The sequence below is a fragment of the Rhamphochromis sp. 'chilingali' genome (assembly GCF_963969265.1).
Source record: "Rhamphochromis sp. 'chilingali' genome assembly, chromosome: 15".
In the NCBI taxonomy this organism is placed as follows: domain Eukaryota; kingdom Metazoa; phylum Chordata; class Actinopteri; order Cichliformes; family Cichlidae; genus Rhamphochromis; species Rhamphochromis sp. 'chilingali'.
In genome coordinates, this window is record NC_137942.1 from 12,377,946 (window position 1) to 12,398,368 (window position 20,423).

The 20,423-nt window shown below is 43.8% G+C and overlaps 1 protein-coding gene across 1 annotated transcript in view; it reads left to right on the forward strand.

Moving 5' to 3' along the window:
- Positions 1–18,269, forward strand: part of gcgra (glucagon receptor a) — a 55,846-nt gene extending 37,577 nt beyond the window's left edge. Inside the window, exons 2-14 of the mRNA XM_080906043.1 lie at positions 138–285; positions 711–807; positions 4,540–4,647; positions 4,796–4,896; positions 5,045–5,139; positions 5,253–5,442; positions 8,526–8,685; positions 8,845–8,905; positions 9,405–9,474; positions 11,664–11,752; positions 11,853–11,997; positions 17,233–17,274; positions 17,363–18,269. Coding sequence (XP_080762169.1) covers positions 232–285; positions 711–807; positions 4,540–4,647; positions 4,796–4,896; positions 5,045–5,139; positions 5,253–5,442; positions 8,526–8,685; positions 8,845–8,905; positions 9,405–9,474; positions 11,664–11,752; positions 11,853–11,997; positions 17,233–17,274; positions 17,363–17,728 — 1,578 coding nt within the window. The 5' untranslated portion in view covers positions 138–231 and the 3' untranslated portion in view covers positions 17,729–18,269. The remainder of the gene's footprint in view (positions 1–137; positions 286–710; positions 808–4,539; positions 4,648–4,795; positions 4,897–5,044; positions 5,140–5,252; positions 5,443–8,525; positions 8,686–8,844; positions 8,906–9,404; positions 9,475–11,663; positions 11,753–11,852; positions 11,998–17,232; positions 17,275–17,362) is intronic.
- The last annotated feature ends 2,154 nt before the right edge of the window (positions 18,270–20,423 follow it).

Sequence of the window (20,423 nt, forward strand, 5' to 3'; positions counted from 1 at the left end):
TGTAATTGTAGTGTGAACGATATGGCCCAGCCTTTTCCTGTTGTGGTTCTCTTGTTTTGCGCAGCCAAGCTGAGCCTCATTAACAGCAATGTGTTTGCAATGAGCTTTGATGAATTGTATGTCTCTGTGTCATCCAGGCACCGTGGCCAGTGTAGATAAGCCCCCTTATGAAGTGAAAACTCTTCTCAGCTCTGCAGTATCCCATCCCAGCACCAACAGCAGAAATAAGGGATGTCACAGCTGTTCCTCTTTTTGGCAGTGCTCATTGTCTCCTGCAGTATCCAGGTGGGTCCAAAAACATGTTTAAAAGCACACACATACAGACTAATATCTATCTATCTACATATATATATATATATATATATATATATATATATATATATTAGTCAATGACCTTCACAGTTAAGACTTGTCTTAGAGAGTTACAGAAACCTAAACACTCTGTACAGTAGCGTAAGTACAGTATTATCGTGTGACAAGGTCTTATTTTGATTGATTAAATCTCCAGTATGACAACCAGTTGTTTACAGCTACCGTATATATAAAGTGAACTGAAACAAATGAACGTCAGCTGGCCAGTTGCTTTGCACGAGGTTCATGTTCTCAGTATTCTTCATGTCTATCTGGTTGAAATGTATCCGTAAGTCTCCAGGAAAACAGACCTTCCAGATATTTTTTCTTTAATTGTGTTGCTGTTATTGTCTCCTTAGGTTTCTGCTGTTGTTTCCCTGCAAAAGGTGACGGAGCGCTGGGAATTGTACAGGAAAGAGTGTGAACGCAACAACAGCCAAGATCCACCAAGCACCGGTGAGCTAAACACTGTGTTAGACTTGTAATTTAATTTTAACTTTAGGCCCTTTCACACTGCAATTAAAATCCAACCTGCACCATTTACCAAAAGTTTCTAAGTGTTACTCATTCATTGGAGATATCATCCAGTTTTATATGGCGTTATTTTTGTGCCACTATTCTGAGTGCACGTAAAAAAAATTTAACAGGCATTTCCAAAAACGTTAGAGCACTTTTGCAAATATGTGATGTCTTGATAAATCGAGCAGATATTTGAAGTTCACACAGCACCATTCTCGCATGAAAATATCTTAAAAGCTTATTTTGTGACCCAGAAAGAGCAATATTTCAAACTCCGCCACTCTGTGTTCCTCCTCCACTGCCTCATTTGAGTTTTGGACGAAATGGATTCTGGGATATTGCATTTCGTCATTTTGAGCTGATTGGAGACCAAAACAGCCAATCAGATTTTGTTGCATCCAAGTCTGTGATTGGCTGGTTTTGTGGCACAAATATAACGGTGTACAGAAAGCGTTGAACACGCACGGGCAGAAATGTTGAGAGTACAAGCAACACATTGCAAGCGAGCGCAAACGCAAAAACTGAGGGAGAGAGGATGCTATTGAGTGTGTGTATAGATAATCAATAACACTGAAATACATTTTTTGCACGCAGCAATGAATTTTGTTCATTGAAATGTAGCTTTTCTTCGCTCAAAATAAACTTCTCCTCAAAATGCAACACTTGCACCTGCAATTTTTTTTTAAAGTACCCTCAAATTTTTTTTACGTGCGCTCAGAATAGTGGCACAAAAATAACGCCATAATATTTCACTCTGAGCAAGTGACAAGAGCATAATATATCACAGTATACTAAAATCTGTCTGGCCTCAGATTTGGAGGTGCTGAACCTCATTCCCGCTGCTTCACACTTGGTTGTGAACCGTTCCAGTGTGAGCTGGAGGCCATCACCCGATGAAGCCAACAGAACCACACACGGTCGAATGCCTTCTCCAAGTCCACAAAACACATGTAGACTGGTTGGGCAAACTCCCATGCACCCTCAAGTATCCTTGAGAGGATAAAGAGCTGGTCCAGTGTTCCGCGACCAGGACAAAAACCACATTGTTCCTCCTGTATCTGAGGTTTGACTATCGGACGAACTCTCCTTTCCAGCACCCTGGCATAGACTTTCCCAGGGAGGCTGAGGAGTGTGATCCCCCTGTAGTTGGAACACATCCTCCGGTCCCCCTTCTTAAAAATGGGGGCCACCACCCCGGTCTGCCAGTCCAGGGGTACTGCCCCAGATCTCCACGCAACGTTGTAGAGGCGTGTCAACCAGGACAGCCTTAGAATGTCCAGAGCCTTCAGTAACTCAGGGCGGACCTCATCCACACCAGGGGCTCTGCCACCAAGGAGTTGTTTAACTACCTCAGTGACCTCGCCCCCGGAAATTGGTGGGTCAACCCGCTCATCCCCAGACTCTGCTTCCTCATCGGAAGACGTGTCAGTGGGATTAAGGAGGTCCTTGAAGTATTCCTTCCACGCCCGACAATTTTCTCAGTCGACGTCAGCAGCGCTCCACCAGAGCTATACACAGTGCAGGTAGAGCACCGCTTTCCCCTCCTGAGACGCCTGACGGTTTGCCAGAATCTCTTCGAGGCAGCCCGAAAGTCTTTTCCCATGGCCTCTCCGAACTCCTCCCACATCCGAGTTTTTGCCACTGCCCGAGACGCATTCCGCTTGGCTTGTCAGTACCTGTCAGCTGCCTCCGAAGTCCCACAGGCTAACCAAGCCCGATAGGACTCCTTCTTCAGCCTGGTGGCTCCCTTCACCTCTGGAATCCACCATTTGTTTAGGGGTTACCACCATGACAGGCACCAACCACCTTGCGGCCGCAGCTCAATGCAGCAGCTTCAGCAATGGAGATGCTGAACATGGTCCATTCGGACAATGTCCCCAGTCTCCTGTCACGGTCCGCTGTGACGGACCGAGTGGAGAATGCGTGTAATGGACCCAGGTGCGAACACGAGTGAGCAGACGGGAGTGAGCTTTAACAGAAGGCGAGCCTTTAATATGGCTGAAAACAAGGTGTACAAATACAGCAGGGATAACGTGGCTAAACAGAAACCTGAACTGGGAACAAACGATGATGAGGCTATGGCTTGGAAGACAACAGACCAGGCATGGAAACAGGGAGGGTGGGAACACAGACGACGCGACGCAGACTGTATGAAACACAGAGACTAAATACACATGAGGGATGATCAGGGGAAGTGACCACACATGGGAACGCAGCTGACACACATGAACTTAACGACAGGACAGGAGGAGTAAAACTGAATACACTGACAGTGAATGCAGGCCTTCAAAGTAAAACAGGAAACATGAGACATGAACCGGGGAGACGTAGTACAGGGGGAGGTGACATAACTGACAGCATGAACTTGACAGTACAAGACACACAGACATAAACACACGAAGGGCAAGGGAGACGTAATGCAGGGGTGATATATACAAATGGCTGGACTACCTTAGAGAACCTAAACAAATAATAAACATCAAAATAGGCTAAGCATAACACACTGGGTCACACGACCCAGGACCATGACAGTCTCCCTCTAAAATGCTGGTGATGCTCTGCCGGAGGTGTGCGTTGAAGATCTCACGGACTGGGGCCTCTGCTAGGCGTCCCATATGATCTTTCTCTTAGTATTTAGGCATGAACACAACGCCGACAGCCCAAGGCAAAGATGAAACCAGCACAAAGAGACTTTAAAGCAATTGTAATGAAGGAAAAGGAGAAGGAATAGGGAGGTCCTTTTCCATCAGGCTAAATGAAATAAATATAAAGGGGCCGTGGTAGCTAAGGGGTATGAAACTCAAGAGCAACTACTTCAGTAAACACATTAGCTAGATGGTAACTATAATAGTTTGCTCTTTAGAATTCAAAGCAGACATTTTAGAGTTGAGTTGGGCTATGACAGTGAACCAACAGAAAGGTATTATAACCTTTTAATGCAAAACTATTAATTATAACCACTTCAGCAAAATATGCAACATTTCGGAGCAATGTAAATGCGACAGTAAGAGATATTTGTATGATTTGCAAACACATTGTTGAGAAAAGCCTTTTAATGTTGCAGAACAGGTAACAGCTTGCTCACCAGTCCATGAGGCGGCAGCGATTTCCTCTCCAGTCATACATTTACTACACCATGCTCACTTTCTGCTCATGCTTAGTAAAAAGCAGCTCCCATCTGCAAAATGTTTAACTACACGCTAAACGCTACCCTTCAGTCGCATTAAAGACCGTTATCATGTTTTATGCTCGCTGGTTAGTGCAGCAGATTGCTCCAACTTTCAGAAAGGCTGCTTCCCACACTGCATGCAAAATCACACCACTTTGCAGCACTTACATACCTTTCCTGTCACCCTCCATTAGCGTAAGAGCAGCTTAGCCTATACATCACTTCACGAACACCCATCTCTCCGTATAGTTAATGTTGTTTTGGTCCTCTGTTCTGAAACACGATTGAAGACGTGATATACTGTAAGTAGGAGGTCAGGACTCTGAAGTCAAGCTAACTTGCCCTGATGTTTACATAATAGCTACTAGCAGCAATCATTCCAAATATATAATATATAATTAATTTTTACTACATTCTGCAAGTTTTAGACTCTCAGGGTTAGTCTGTGGTTTCTCAGCATATATATTGTGATGTTATGGTTTTTTTTTGTTTAATCACAGACCTCGTGTGCAACAGGACTTTTAACAATTATGCCTGTTGGCCCGATGGACTCCCTAACACTACTGTTGTTGTGCCATGCCCGTGGTATTTGCCATGGCACCGTAAAGGTAAGAGATGTGTGAGTTTTTGGCCATACACAATATTTCAGACATGCTCATGCCAGGTCACTTAAAATGCCCTGCAGAGAAGGACAGCTGCCTATGACTGGACTTCTCAGTAAATCACAGAGGTCTGTTTCTGTGTGTGTGTGCGTAGTTCAGCATGGCGTGGTGTATCAGGAATGTGATGTGAATGGCCAGTGGGTGACTACATATAATACCAGCGAGTGTGATTCTCATGAACAAGCACCACATCTGGTAAGAATAGTCTTTTTTTATTCTATTTGATCTGAAAGCATTAGATATAGCTGAGAGAAGCTAAAGAATAAAGAAATTTTGTCTAATTTTACTATAAATAAAAAATAAAAATGAAAAAGATTTAACAAACGTGTGCTCTGATCTGCAGCAGTACTATGTCCATATTCGGATCATGTACACGGTGGGCTATTCCTTATCCCTGGTGGCTTTAGTGTTGGCTCTTGGCATCCTCATATTCTTTAGGTAATAATCATTTACACCTTAAATCATTTCAAGCACATTTTAAGAGAGCAAAACCAGATGATTGATACACCAACAGATTACCTCTTGGATGATTGTTGCTTCTCCTTCATCAGGAAACTCCACTGCATGAGGAACAACATCCACATGAATCTTTTTGCCTCTTTCATCCTGCGAGCTTTGTCTGTCCTCATCAAAGATGCTCTGTTCGAAACCAGCCACATAGCACAGGGCCTGAACAGAGACGAGGAGCAGGGATTCCCCCCTGCATCTATAGCTCCAATAGAGCTGCTGGTCAACAACGAGGTCAGTTTTGCTCTTCATATTTAACAGTGATCACCAAAGACTTAACACAGGTGGAAATGAGACAAATGTTTTCTTATTTGTGATCTTTCTATTATTTTTTTTTGATTAGCTGATAAATTAAAAGTGCAAAACAGTTCTGGATCTAGGTTCTGATCGTTATAGTATGTTCACAATGTGTCATAAAGGTAAATGTTGAGCTCTATAAGAACAAAAATCCTGATTCTGTTTAAAGGATTCATATATGCGCTCATTAGACAATTTGTTTAGTACTTACTAGTACCACTGCCTAAGTTTCCTGTTCTTAACTGACAGAAGTGGTACCCAGTGTGGCCCATCTGCTTCTGGTTTCGGCATGTCATACATTCAGAGATGCTCTTCTGTCTGGCTTGGTTGTAATGAGTGGTTATTTAAGTAACAGTTGCTTTCCTACACTGAAAAAAAGGCCATGTTGGATTTACTTGATTCAATAGTGGACATTGGTTGCACACAAATGTTTTGCTTTGGCAGAAACTTAAACAACTGAGTTAAATCAACACAACTTTTTCATATTCAGTAAACCGGTGCATTTTGTGTTCATAAATCGCGATTGAAACATGTTCAGATGAAGTATGTTGAGATCTTGGAATATTTTAATCCTTCACAATTTTGTCATTTTATTTCAACACTATTCAATAACTTTTACCCCAATACTACTTGGTCACTTAAATACTACTTGCTGTCTTCATATTACATAATGTTCAACAAAGTCCTGATCCTGGTTACCATAAAAATTGAATGGGTCTTCAACAACTACCATCCTTCTTTATCCTGGTTGCAGGAGGGCTGTGAAACAACCCTGAAGTGATAGGTTACGGTGCAGGGTACACCCTGGACAGCTGACCAGTCTATCACATAGAAACAAACAACCATTTACACTTACATTCACAGGTAATTTAGAATTACCAGTTAACCCTAACTCTAATAACCTCATACCGAAACCAGAATACCCAGAGAGAAACCTGCAAACTAGCCAGAATGTGGATTTGAACACAGGACCTTCTTACTGTGAAGCAACAGCACTAACCACCATGCCAACAATCTAGGAAATGTAGGAAAGCTATGATTTCCTGTATTTGATGCAGAATTTTTTTGTTTTTGTAATAATCCACAATAAATAGCAATAGCATGCACGTGGTGCGTGTGTAGTTGTCTGCCTCTTATAACTCCAGTGATTTTCCTGCAGTTTGAAATCTTGTGCGATCTTGTGAATTTCATGAGTTCAGCAACTAACCACTCTTACTAGATTGTATCATGTCGTCTCAACAAGAACAAATTAAGTTTTTGAATTTCGTACAGATTCTTCATGATTTAATTACGTTCATAGAAACATGAAATTACTGTGTTCAAATTACAAGTTAGACTTTTTTAATGTAACAACCACCCAATTTACTTTTTTTGGTATACTAAAAAAAGTAGAGGTGGCTGCTCGACTTGACTGAGATGGATGCCTTCCTGAAACCACGATCTAAAGAGCGCGAGTCTGAAACCCGTGCAGTGTCGCGGGATTTAACATTGATATATTATTGACTTACTTCACTTGAACATGATATGAACAATTTAATCTAGCCTCTCTGCATATCATGTAGTTTCTACACTATGTAGTTACACTTAACTTTAAAGCATGAGGCACTTGTGTTAAATACACGCAAGATGCTTACGTAAATCCAAGAGCTGGCCAAACAATTTTTTTCAGTGTATCAGCTTTCTGACTGAAAAAGCAGACTAGACCAGTGTGATCAGATGAGATGAGATATTTGAGCCATCTTATGACATTCAGAGATGGACCTGCTTTTGTATTTTGGATCATTGTCCTGCTTGAGAACCCAAGTGCACTTCAGCTTGAGGTCACGAACAGATGGCAGCAAAACAGCCCCAGACCATCACACTACCACCACCATATTTTACTGTTGGTATGATGTTCCTTTTCTGAAATGCAGTGTTTATGTCTGCCGTTACTTTTACAGCAGACATAATGGGACTGAAACCTTTCAAAAAGTTTAGCTTTCTCTTATGGGTATCATCCAGATGTTTTGTTTTTTTTTGGCAAATATAAGATGAACCTTTGTGTTCTTTTTGATGTGGTTTTCTCCTTGAACTCTCCCTTCGGTGCCATTTTCCCCCAGTCTCCTTCCTATGGCTGAATCATGAACTCTGAACTTAACTGAGACATGTGAAGCCTGTGGTTCTTTAATGTTGTTCTGGGTTATTTTGTGATCTCCTGGATGAGTCATCAATGTGCTTTTGGAGCCGGTCATTCCTGGGAAGGTTAACCACTGTTCCAAGTTTTCCCCATGTGTAAATAATGACTCTCACAGTGATTCACTGGAGTCCTGGAGCCTTGGAAATGGCTCTGAACCCTTTCCAGGCTGATAGATGTTAGTGACTTTGTTTCTCAGGTGTTTCTTTAGATTGTAGCATGATGCGTTGCTTTTGGGGATCTTTTAACCTGTTTCACTTTGTCAGACAGGTTCTATGTAAGTAATTTCCTGATTCAGCAGGTCTGCCAGTAATCATGTCTGAGCCTGTTTAGTGAAACTGAACTCAGCTTCCCAAAAAAAGAGATTAATCACAGTTAATTCATGATGTAACAAGAGGGTCAATTACTTTTTCACACAGGACCAGTGCCAATTTTCTTCCTTAATCAATAAAATCTTTATTTAAAAACTGCATTTTGCATTTACTTATCTCTGTCTAATATCCACATTATATTTAATTGTTTTTAATCTCAAAACAGTTACAGCTAAAAAGGCTTTAATTGATTACTTATGTTAGTCAAGCAAGTGAGGAGTCTCACCAACACAACAAAGATGAGAGACTGCATACATGACCAAAATAAAATACGTTTACTGTGGAAGAGATACATATATAAAAGGAGGATCATGTGCGCTGGGTTGTCACAGATGGCTGAAATTGGGTTTAAAGTTGCTGCTGTTGTAAAATCTTACCTCTGTGGGCACAGAGCCTGAATCTCACATCGGCTAAATAATGTGTCAGGCGACTCCTCTCGGCAGTGTAAAATATGTGATATTAAACTTTTCTTGCAGACAATGGTCAGCTGTCGCATTGCCATGGTTATGATGCAGTATAGTATCATGGCTAACAGCTACTGGTTGCTGGTGGAAGGCATCTACCTCCACAACCTCCTGGTCATCACTGTGTTTACGGAGAGGAACTACTTCAAAATTTACCAGTGCATCGGTTGGGGTGAGCTGGCCTGAATCTGTGAAGTCATAAGTCAGGGGGTGCAAGTCAATTATGTGTTATACGATACTTTTTGAATTGAGCCAAATGAAGTAAGAGCATACAAATTGTCAAGTGCTAATTGGCTGTTTTGCATTTAGACATCTCTTGTTTTTTTCACAGGTACCCCATTAATATTCCTCGTGCCATGGGTGGCGATTAAATACCTGTATGAAAATCAGGAGTAAGTTTCCCTCTCTTTCCCTCTTCCCTGTTCTCCAGGTTGTTTAACAAGGGTGGAAACCTGCCAACGAGTTTAAATTTTAGCTTGTAACATTTGTATCAGGACACCATGTCAAAAAAAAGTCAGCAGATTGTCTTTCTCCAAAAATCTTGATGCTTGCGGTTAATTTAACACACAATTTACTACATGAAGGATTGGCTGCAATTCAACTTTTCACACATGTTTTATCTCCTGCTGGATGCCAGTCTGGTTTAACAGCTGTGTTTGCACATTCTTAATATTTCATGTTAGCTTTCAGCAGGACGCCAAATATTCTGGAGTAAGGAGTAAATGAAGTGCTTTTAAGGTCACACTGTGCTCTTATGTAAAGTCTTAAAAGCCTTAACAACATGTTTTACAGTGTGAGCCGTGTCCACAAGCGTTCTAGTAAAATAGAGGAAATATGTCAGGTGGTCTCTCACTGATATTTCATTCAGTGCTTTTCTTTCATTCTTTTCAGTTGCTGGGAACAAAATATAAACATGAAATACTGGTGGATCATACGCGCTCCGATACTGGCAGCTGTTATGGTAATTTTGTCGTCGTCCTCCTCCTCGTTATGTGTCTTCGCATCTTGTTATGCCATGTCCTTTTTTTAACATTTCAATTATTTCTGCATGTAAACGTTAATGGGAAAAAAGCAGCTTCGCCTTAAAGTGGTATATGACTGTGAATCAAGCATTTCCAGCTATTTTTATCCCCCACTGGTGCACCGTTAAATATTAAACACACCTCTTTTATTCATGTTGTATTAAAGGTAAGATGTGCTTCACCCAGAACTTCTGTGAAGCCTGTCAGGACTCAAAGATTTGTGGATTAAATCTAATTAATATTTGCATTGTGACCAGCTCTGCATACTCTCTTCATCCTGTCACCAGGACTTTTATTAGACATGTGTTCTGCAAAGGTCACTTCTAAGCGTTTACACAAGTCCAATTTGTCGTGGCTCTTAAGTGAGGCCAGACATCCTGGCACTTTCCATGCATTTATCGTCCAGCTAAGTGACCTGTATCCCACAGGAATTCCTGTGTTTGAGTTCCTGTTGGAATGGGAGGGCTGGTCCCAATTTCACTGTTTCCCTCTTTATCTTGGTCCCACCATTCTCAAACTGCACGACACAGTAGAAAACTACACTGTAGTATTCACATTAATTGTGTGTGTGTAGTGTGTGCATGTTAGACTGCTCCAGGTGTTACAGATATTTTGACAATTACAGCAATTTCATTCAAGTCTGTGCAAACATAGAACTACAGATATGCATATGTAGATAAATATGTAGGTGGTTTAATACGCAGTGGGCTGACAGATTTAGCCAGCCTATAGTTAGCTTAGCATCTGTTATATACACTCGCCGGCCACTTTGATACAGCATCGTGGCATAAACTTTGTACTTCAAACTGAGCATCAGAATGGAAAAGACAAGTGATTTAAGTGATGCTGAATGCACCAAGTTGTCGGTACCGTGCAGGCTGGTCCGAGTATTTCACCTACAATCATCTCTATGGTTTACAGTAGCGGTCCCCAACTCCCAGTTCACAGACTGGTACCGGTCCGTGAGTCGTTTCTAGTATGATTCAGCATCGTTTGAGGCTCGGGTGTGAAATGTATGGTTTTATGGGGTTTTAGTGTTATTTTGTTATCGTTTTTATCGTTAACTCGGTTTTCCTGGGTCTTTTCACGTGTGTTATGAATAAAGCTTCTTTTTTCGGTACCGGTACTAGTTTTATTTTGTTGTATTTATCCGCGACACCTTAAAGGCCGGTCCGTGAAAATATTGTCGGGCATAAACTGGTCCGTGGCGCAAAAAAGGTTGGGGACCGCTGGTTTACAGAGCGATCAAAAAAATAGATATATATTTTCAGTTTGGACCCCTTACTACCAAATGATCATCATTTAAATACCACAACCTGCCTGAGCATTGTTGTCAACTATGCTTATCCCTTTATCACCACACTGTACCCATCACCTGATGGCTGCTTCCAGCAGGATAACTTGGCATGTGGAGGAATAGGAGATTTACATCATGGATGTGCAACTAACATGGACCAAAATCTCGGAGGAATCTTTTCAGGGCTGTGTTGAATCTATGCCATGATGAATTAAAACACTTCTATATTGGCTCTAAAGTGATATTAGTAAGATGTACCTAATGAAATGGCCAGTAAGTGCATATTAATATTGATTAACAATTTATCATGGCTATGGTTAAGCTCCTTTTTTAAATATTACAAGTTACCGTATGGTTTAAATGTTGAATAATTGTGCAGCGTTACACAGTTCCGTTCACCATTAAATTCTCATGCCAGTACATACTGGGCTGCTGATATAACAATCCGTGACAGAAATCAAATGCACGCATTAGGTCCAAGCACCACAAATTACCCATGACAAATTATTTTAAAATATTAAAGGTCACATCATAAGTGATTTCATCAGGAGAACACCTACTGTTGTCTGAAATGCCAGCTGTTATGAAAGGGTTTCCCAATGTGCTTGAAAACACTTTTTTGCACAGCTATTGGGACTAATGCTGATCCTTTGTGATATTTGTAACTCGGATTTCTTCCATTTCTCTCATTAATCACAATTTTTCTGGGCCTGTATGCATCTGGAAGATCCATCTCCACTGTACTGGAGAAAGATGAGCTTTATGATGGTATCTTTTGCATAATATAAGTAAACTATTTCCAGTAACACCGTCTTTCTCTGTCTCTTACAGATCAACTTCCTTATCTTCATCCATATCATCAAAATTCTCGTGTCAAAGCTCCGAGCACACCAAATGAGATACACAGACTATAAGTTTCGGTGAGTGTGAATATGATGTTGTTTTTCTATTGATTTGCGTTTTTTTCTCTCTACTTAGTCTTTGCTTTCTCTCCTTTGTCTCTCCTTTCCTCCGTCCCAGGTTGGCTAAGTCAACGCTAACTTTGATCCCGCTGCTCGGGATCCATAATGTGGTCTTTATCTTCGCAACAGATGAGTCCACCAGTGGCAGCATCGGCTTGCGTCTCACCAGGCTCTTCTCTGACCTCTTCTTCTCCTCCTTCCAGGTTGGACTTTAACAACAAATGACTGTCAGTCATGAACTTTGAAACATGTTTATTTTTTCACAACACTATTTCTAGTATGATTCAACATCATTAATCACCTTAAGGAGAGTGGTGTGCCTCAGGACAGTGAATTAAGCCATCTCTGGTTTCAATGAAAGTTATTGTTAAAGCTTTATGTGGTGTAATAATTCACCTCAGCTGTCCTTGCATAAGTACAGAACAGGAAAAGAAAATACACACCTCAAACCATCAAAAACGGTTACGGTTTGTCTGAGATGCACACAATACAGCCTTCATGCTACAGCTGTGCCAAGAATGGATGCCAAGGCGTAATGGTCCAGAAAGGCAAAGTCCACATATGGAGTGTCACGGCTGCACAGCAGTCGTGTGGTGAATTGAGAAAAGGATCCAAGATGCAGGCACTGACTGGGGTGCGAGTGAAAATTTATTTGCAGAGGTGATAAAGTGACAAAACAGGAAGAGCAGAGCGGGGAGTAAACAAACCTAAACTGGGAAAACTAAAGAACAAAACTTAAACCAGACACTCACGGGAGGAGGAGCGAAATGCACAAAGAGAGATGGCAGAGAGACGCAGAATGAATACCAGGTAACAGAATAATGCAGACTGACATGGAGTTAAACAGACGACGCGACAGAGCACAGGAAAACACAGGGCTTAAATACACGGGGAGTAATCAGGGAATGGGCCACAGGAGGGAGACACAGCTGGGAGCAATAAGGCTAACGAGACAGGGGAGAGGTAAAACTGAACACACTGACATGAGACATGAACTTTCAGAATAAAACAGGAAACTAACAGACACAGAGAACCAGACCGGACACTGAACTTGACAGGCAGACTCATGAGCAGACACAATAACACCATGGACAGACAGAGGGAACACAGAGAAGTGGAAGCAGGCAGGCAAAGAACAGAAACCTAACAAATGGCAAAATCACAACAGAATACACACTCTGAATGAACAAAAGCACAAGGAACACAAAACACTGAGTCCTCAGACTCAGGACCATGACAGTACTCCCCCCCTCAAGGGCTGGCACCAGACAGCCCAACAGAAACACAAAAACGGACCAAAGCCAAAAAAAAAACCCACGAACCAAAAAACAGAAAACGACCCGACCAGGGCGGGCGGTGGGGGTCCAGGACGGAGGGACATAGTCCGAAAAGGCCCAGACGGACAAGGTCAGGGGGCCGACCCGGAGGCCAAAACAGTTCAGTTCCGGGGGCCGACCGCGTGAAAGGCAGCAGCAGTGGGGCAGGTCCGGAGGCCGGCCACGCAGTAGGCAGTGGTGTGGAAACAGTTCTGGGGGCCGACCGTGCGGACGGCAACAGCGGTGTGGAAACAAGTCCGGAGGCCGGCCACGTGGAAGGTAGTGGCGGCGTTCAGGAGGGCGTCCACAGTGGCGGAGATGCCCAACAAGCGGCCTGGCAGATGACCGACGATGTGGAGGTGGTAGTAGGGGACCTGAAGGCTGCGTGGCCCCTGCAGCCCCAGGCGAAGCGGAGGCTGGACCAGACGAGGCGGAGGCGGAGGCTGGACCAGACGAAGCTGATGAGGATGCGGAGGCTGGACCAGGCGATGCTGATGAGGAGGCTGGAGCCGGACCAGGCGATGCTGATGAGGAGGCTGGAGCCGGACCAGGCGATGCTGATGAGGAGGCTGGAGCCGGACCAGGCGAGGATGAAGCGGAGGCTGGAGCCGGACCAGACGAAGCAGCTGATGAGGATGAAGCGGAGGCTGGAGCCGGACCAGACGAAGCAGCTGATGAGGATGAAGCGGAGGCTGGAGCCGGACCAGACGAAGCAGCTGATGAGGATGCTGAGGCTGGACCAGGCGATGCTGAAGCAGATGCTGGACCAGGCGATGCTGATGAGGAAGCGGAAGCTGGACCAGGCGATGCTGATGAGGAAGCGGAAGCTGGACCAGGCGATGCTGATGAGGAAGCGGAAGCTGGACCAGGCGATGCTGATGAGGAAGCGGAAGCTGGACCAGGCGATGCTGATGAGGAAGCGGAAGCTGGACCAGGCGATGCTGATGAGGAAGCGGAAGCTGGACCAGGCGATGCTGATGAGGAAGCGGAAGCTGGACCAGGCGATGCTGATGAGGAAGCGGAAGCTGGACCAGGCGAGGGTGATGATACTGCAGCTGGTGATGAGACTGCAGCTGGTGATGAGACTGCAGCTGAGGGCTGGACGGGCTCCTCGGGCCCCCCAGCTGACGAGGCAGAAGGCTGGACGGGCTCCTCGGGCCCCCCAGCTGACGAGGCAGAAGGCTGGACGGGCTCCTCGGGCCCCCCAGCAAAAACAGTCTCAGAACCAGTGGGCACTAAAGCCCCTGGCACACACAGGACAGAACCAGCAGGTGCGGAGACCTCTGGCAGAGACAGAAAAGAACCAGCAGGCGCACGGGCCTCTGGCAGGGACGCAACAGAACCAGCAGGCGCACGGGCCTCTGGCAGGGACGCAACAGAACCAGCAGGCGCACGGGCCTCTGGCAGGGACGCAACAGAACCAGCAGGCGCACGGGCCTCTGGCAGGGACGCAACAGAACCAGCAGGCGCACGGGCCTCTGGCAAACACATGGCAGACTGCAGCTGCACAGAGCATTGGGTCTGCTCAGGCAGCGACGGCCGGGTGTGGTCCTCAGCTGGCTTCTTAACCGCCAGGGGTCCTGAGTCTGCTGGGGGCTGAGACCCAGCCTCTGGGGAGGCCCTGGGGCGAGTAACAGTCTCTAAATTAGCCAGTTTCTGAGAAACTAGAGTGGTTTTAATGCATTTGTCTCTCCGCTCAAAATGGGTGCTAGGAACGAGATTCAAAATGGGTGGCACAGACACAGCCTCCAGTATGGAGGGAACGGGTGATCGGGCTAATGGCATAGATGCAGGCTGGGCTAATGAACTGGCTAAAGGCTGATGTACTGGTTGAAGTGAGACTGGAGTTGGTGGTGGAGTGGATGAAACACAGTCAGCTACTGTTATGGATGTTTTGAAAATGCCAACTTGTGAGAGGTCAGTTACCACGAAGGTAGGTAAACGCCGTGTACTGTCTTTACCCTCCCCATGAACGGCCCCAGAAAACACAGTTCCAGAAGCACCAGCGTCCTTAAAACTCACCACAGCTGGTCGCACAGGAGTCCCTGAATCCGGCTGTGGGGTGAAGCGTCGGTGGCGCGAATGTTTCCTCCCCACCGCTGACGGCTCCGACAGGCAGGGAAAAACCTCTGGGGGGTCGGGCCGTGAAACCTCCGGTGGGTGAATCTGAGACGGATGCTTTGTGGCGGTCGTAGTCCATTGTTGCTGGGCACAATTGGCTACTTCCCGAGCTTGCACCGCTTCCTGGGCTTTATGCAGCTCAGCGATTAAGTCTGTAAATCCCCGGACCTGGTGGAGATAGGGATTTCCGGCCAGGATTGCCTCAACGGCATTTATCCCCACAACTTTCGCTCGTGCATTGGAGGTGTGGGTTACCCAGTCCACCAGGCATAGGGCACGTGTGAGGTCGCTCTCCCCGGCCAAGACCGCTGGATCCATCTTGTGGTCGCGTCGTACTGTCACGGCTGCACAGCAGTCGTGTGGTGAATTGAGAAAAGGATCCAAGATGCAGGCACTGACTGGGGTGCGAGTGAAAATTTATTTGCAGAGGTGATAAAGTGACAAAACAGGAAGAGCAGAGCGGGGAGTAAACAAACCTAAACTGGGAAAACTAAAGAACAAAACTTAAACCAGACACTCACGGGAGGAGGAGCGAAATGCACAAAGAGAGATGGCAGAGAGACGCAGAATGAATACCAGGTAACAGAATAATGCAGACTGACATGGAGTTAAACAGACGACGCGACAGAGAGCACAGGAAAACACAGGGCTTAAATACACGGGGAGTAATCAGGGAATGGGCCACAGGAGGGAGACACAGCTGGGAGCAATAAGGCTAACGAGACAGGGGAGAGGTAAAACTGAACACACTGACATGAGACATGAACTTTCAGAATAAAACAGGAAACTAACAGACACAGAGAACCAGATCGGACACTGAACTTGACAGGCAGACTCATGAGCAGACACAATAACACCATGGACAGACAGAGGGAACACAGAGAAGTGGAAGCAGGCAGGCAAAGAACAGAAACCTAACAAATGGCAAAATCACAACAGAATACACACTCTGAATGAACAAAAGCACAAGGAACACAAAACACTGAGTCCTCAGACTCAGGACCATGACATGGAGGCACTTCGGGTGGCAGTTGCTGGTAGGTTTTCAAGGCAGGAGGTCATGATTCACATCCAGTTTTTCTCTGATTTGTTTAGGTATCAGTTACTGCTTGATACCAAAAAGGTGAGGTTTAGGGGAGAGAATTGTGATTTGGGCTTAAATATAGCCCTCAACGCTTTCCATGGAAAACTACTTGGTAATACATGGTACTCAGTGCCTAGGAACTGGCAATTTGTCCGGGTTGTTTCACCTCTCACCCTGTGATAGCTCGTGAACTCACACAAAACTCACACAAACTGATTGATTGATGGAAACTAGTTAATTTAATTTTGTGCTTGCCAAGTAGTCCTGATCAAGGGTGAATGGGTGTTATCAATATCAAGTGTTTGTGTGGAGAGATGTGACAAAAGGGTTAAAACAGCAATTTTAAGGCTTGTTTTTTGTAAGTTAACAAATGTTAGCTTAACAAGATTAAATGTCCAAACTGTAACAGCATCTGAATCACAGTTAGAAATATGTTGTGGGCTACTAAAAAATAATAAAACTAATAATAATCTTGCATAATTGTCTCTCTCTGCTTCTGTGAGTTTTCCATCTCTGAGACAGTCGTGATGTGCTGTAATATTTGTGTGTCAGAAGAGATTAAATTAATGCACTATGAGCACTGCTAAATGACTTTGTCACACAGTGACATAATTAGAGTGACCTTTAGGCACTGGAAACAGATATGACAGATGACCAACAGACAGAGCAAAAGAGAATTTCAAAGTCAAAAGATGGCAAACATAGCTGTGAGGCTTACATCTTAAGACAGATGTTACTCAAAGGCACTTGTGGTTTATTTTAAAGAAGCAAACTTGCAGTTTCTGCCTGGATTGTGGTGCATATATTAGAAGACATTCAGTTTCATGTTTTCATAGCTGCAGAGTAGCATGTAAGTGAATATTGTGGGTGAAAATGGCTAGTAGACAGAATTAAATCAGTATTGTTTGTCTTCACAGGGTCTCCTGGTGGCAATCTTGTACTGCTTTGTCAACAAAGAAGTGAGCCATCTCGATCTTCACCATCTTCACCATCTTCAGATGTTCGAAGCTTTGTAGTGTCTACTTTATGTCTCTGCTGTCTCCCCAGGTGCAGTCTGAGATCCTGAAGAAGTGGAAGCGCTGGAAGCTAGGGAGGAACATTGAGGAGGAGTACCGCCACACCTATAGCAATACCCCAAACACAAAAACAACCAGTCTCTTAAACCACGCCCCTCGAATGCCTCACCTCCCAGACATCGCCAAAACCACCGCCCCAGTCTGTAGCCCCGAGGAGAGGCACATGCTCGTCGCTAGCAACCAAAATGGCATGGTCAACAGTACGGAGGAAGGGAAGTGTGCCTCACTGCTGCACGAGGGGACCATCAGTAACTATATCCTGGTAGAGGACATCAGCATTACTGACAAGCTGCAGTGTTACGAAGTGCAGAAAGAGAACGTGGAGAGCCACCTGTGAAAGCTACTGGGACTACTTAAAAAAGGAAGTTGGATGGCTTTGGGCTCTCATCGTGCTCTGACAGACTGACCTGCTCAGCTGTAAAGAGTCAAGTTAATGGTGTCACTTTTCAGGTCGGCCCTCAGAGATCTGCGTCACTGGAGAGCTGTCGCCACAGTCTGAGAGGAGGATCAGGAAGGGCATCCACGCTGACATTTCGAATGTGCTGCGAGTCTCGTGAACGGATTAGTTTAGATGTTTTTTAGCACAGAATAATAAGCTGCTGCATGCTGAACAATTTTTGCAACAGCATCCCGAGGCAGATAAGCCACGGAAGATCGTAATGACATACCAAACATGAAACCTGAAGTAACAAAAAAATAAATAAATAAACCCCAACTGTAAAGGTCACAGGGTCCTTGCTTGAGCCTCTGCTTTAACTTATCCTATCTATCAAATTTCTGGTACTAAAGTTTAAATACAAAGAGAGCATTGAACTGAATACACACAAAAAAGACTACAAAATATACAAAATAACATGTAGGTAGGAACAGATGGGAAACCTTTTTTCACACATATACATATATATATATATATATATATATATATATATATATATATATATATATATATGCTTTGCTCTAATATCTGTAAATGTTTTCCTGTCTATGTGATTTAGATGAAAATGTGCAGAAAAAAAAGAAAAATTCTGTTGACTATACCTCAAACAATATGGTGACCACAGTGTTGTTCAAGTGACCTCATTCAGGGCTCATGGGAAACTGGCAGCTGCTGTCCCCAGGTCCTTCTCGTCTTGCGTGTGGACATTAAAGGAGGTCAAGCGATGGTATAGGATCAATTATAAATAAGCTAAAATCATCATCACTTGACTTTCTTATGTCTTTTAGATTAAAATACATCTTTTTTATATTAGTTGAATACTGCTGATTGCTATTGTTGCAGCTGTTTAAACTTGCCGTGTATGTTTTAAGGTGATAGTCGAATTCCTTTGCCACTACACGCATTTCCTTTTCTACCTTTTGCCATCAAGATGTTGTCTGAATGACATGCCTCGCCCCTGAATCCAGGGTGGTTATCCAATCAAGGATAAAAATACACAGACCTTTACGGCCTGTAAAGGTGTGACTCCAGCATTGTTCCTAAATATGGCGCGTCACCCCTGGCACGAGGACGGTCTTGGGACTTCATGCATGAAGACTGCGTAAATTTTGCAAGCTTAACTTAAGAGTTGTGTGAATAATCACTCTACGGTGCCATCGTGTCAGACGAAAACGTCTTTGCTAATAACTGCTAGTGACTGGATTCGCCAAGTAACCATACCAACAGAGTCTAATGCGTACCATGTCTGCAGTGGCTGTGAACACTTTTGAACAAAACTCTGCACCACAAAAGCTGAACAAGCATGCTTTGGAGTGGCAAACAAAGCTAATCAGACAGTGGTACATTTGTGTCTGATAGCATTTATTTTCAAAGAAGGGAAGCAACCTGCAGAGCAGAAATGAATATCTGAATTGCTGAAACCTTTTGCCAGAACTAACTGAACTTGACTTTATATGTATCTATTTGCACAATGTTAATTTATAATTGGTAGATACTATGTCTCTCTATATATGTGTTTATACAGGTGATTTTATTTGATTGCAGTCCATATTTCCCACGCATGTCTTTGAGTGGGTAATGTGTATTTTCAGGGTATGAATGTGTGTAGTTTCAGTATTCCAGATTTGTGGATGTAAGATGAATAATGGGCTGCTGGCAAAGGTTTGATAGAAACCAGTGCAAGTGGCTTGACATAGAGCACAGAGGTCAGAGGTTAGTATGAGTCAGTCTCCCTCTAGCATATACAGTAAAGCACCACAGGACATTCCCAAACACCATGCCTGTATAAGGCAAGAAGTAGACACAGCTCTCTGTTTTATTATGGAAACTACTCTCATTGTGATTCCTCAGTGCCATTTTGTAGCCCACAGCGGCAACGTGTTTCTCATTCAGATCAAGACTCTGCGCATTAACACTTCAGTCAGTTCCTTCTGTTGAGGTGGGAAAAAATTGCAGGCTGAAGTTATTTTTCATCAACATCTGCTGAGGATAGTAATAGAGCAGACAGCCACATTTTTGCTGGGAAGTACATCGATCGTGGTTCTGCCACAAGTATCTTTGCAGTGTTTTTTTTAGATCTTTTTTTCATTGTTTTGTAGACATTTCACAAAGTAATAAAGGAATGTTGTACACGTCAAAGAAAATAGGATTCAGTAGAGCTATATCCTAATTTAGCTTCAAGCTACTACATGTATTTTAAGCTGTAACCATAACCATGTTTGCATTTAAAGTTAGGAGCTTGGGTCACTCCCTTTCCTGGACCAAAGTGGTTCTGTCTGAATGTATTCTTTAAAAGGCTCAACTGAGTATGTTTCTTTTTCTCTTCTCTTAAAGGTGGTTATGTAAAGTTTACGTGGTGTGAAGTATATAAACCGACTGCATCCAGGTGTATACATTTCATGATATGTTGTGTCCGCTTTGTGCAAATGGTAAAAGAATAAATAACAGTGTATTCGAAAGTTGATTTTAACTTGCAGTGGCTTTTGTATTGGTGAATATTCATGATGTTACAATAAAAAGGAAGGAACTGTGTGCAGATAAACTCTTTTGGCTTGATGGAGACATCTGTTGCTTTGGCTATCTGGCTGGCCAGGCA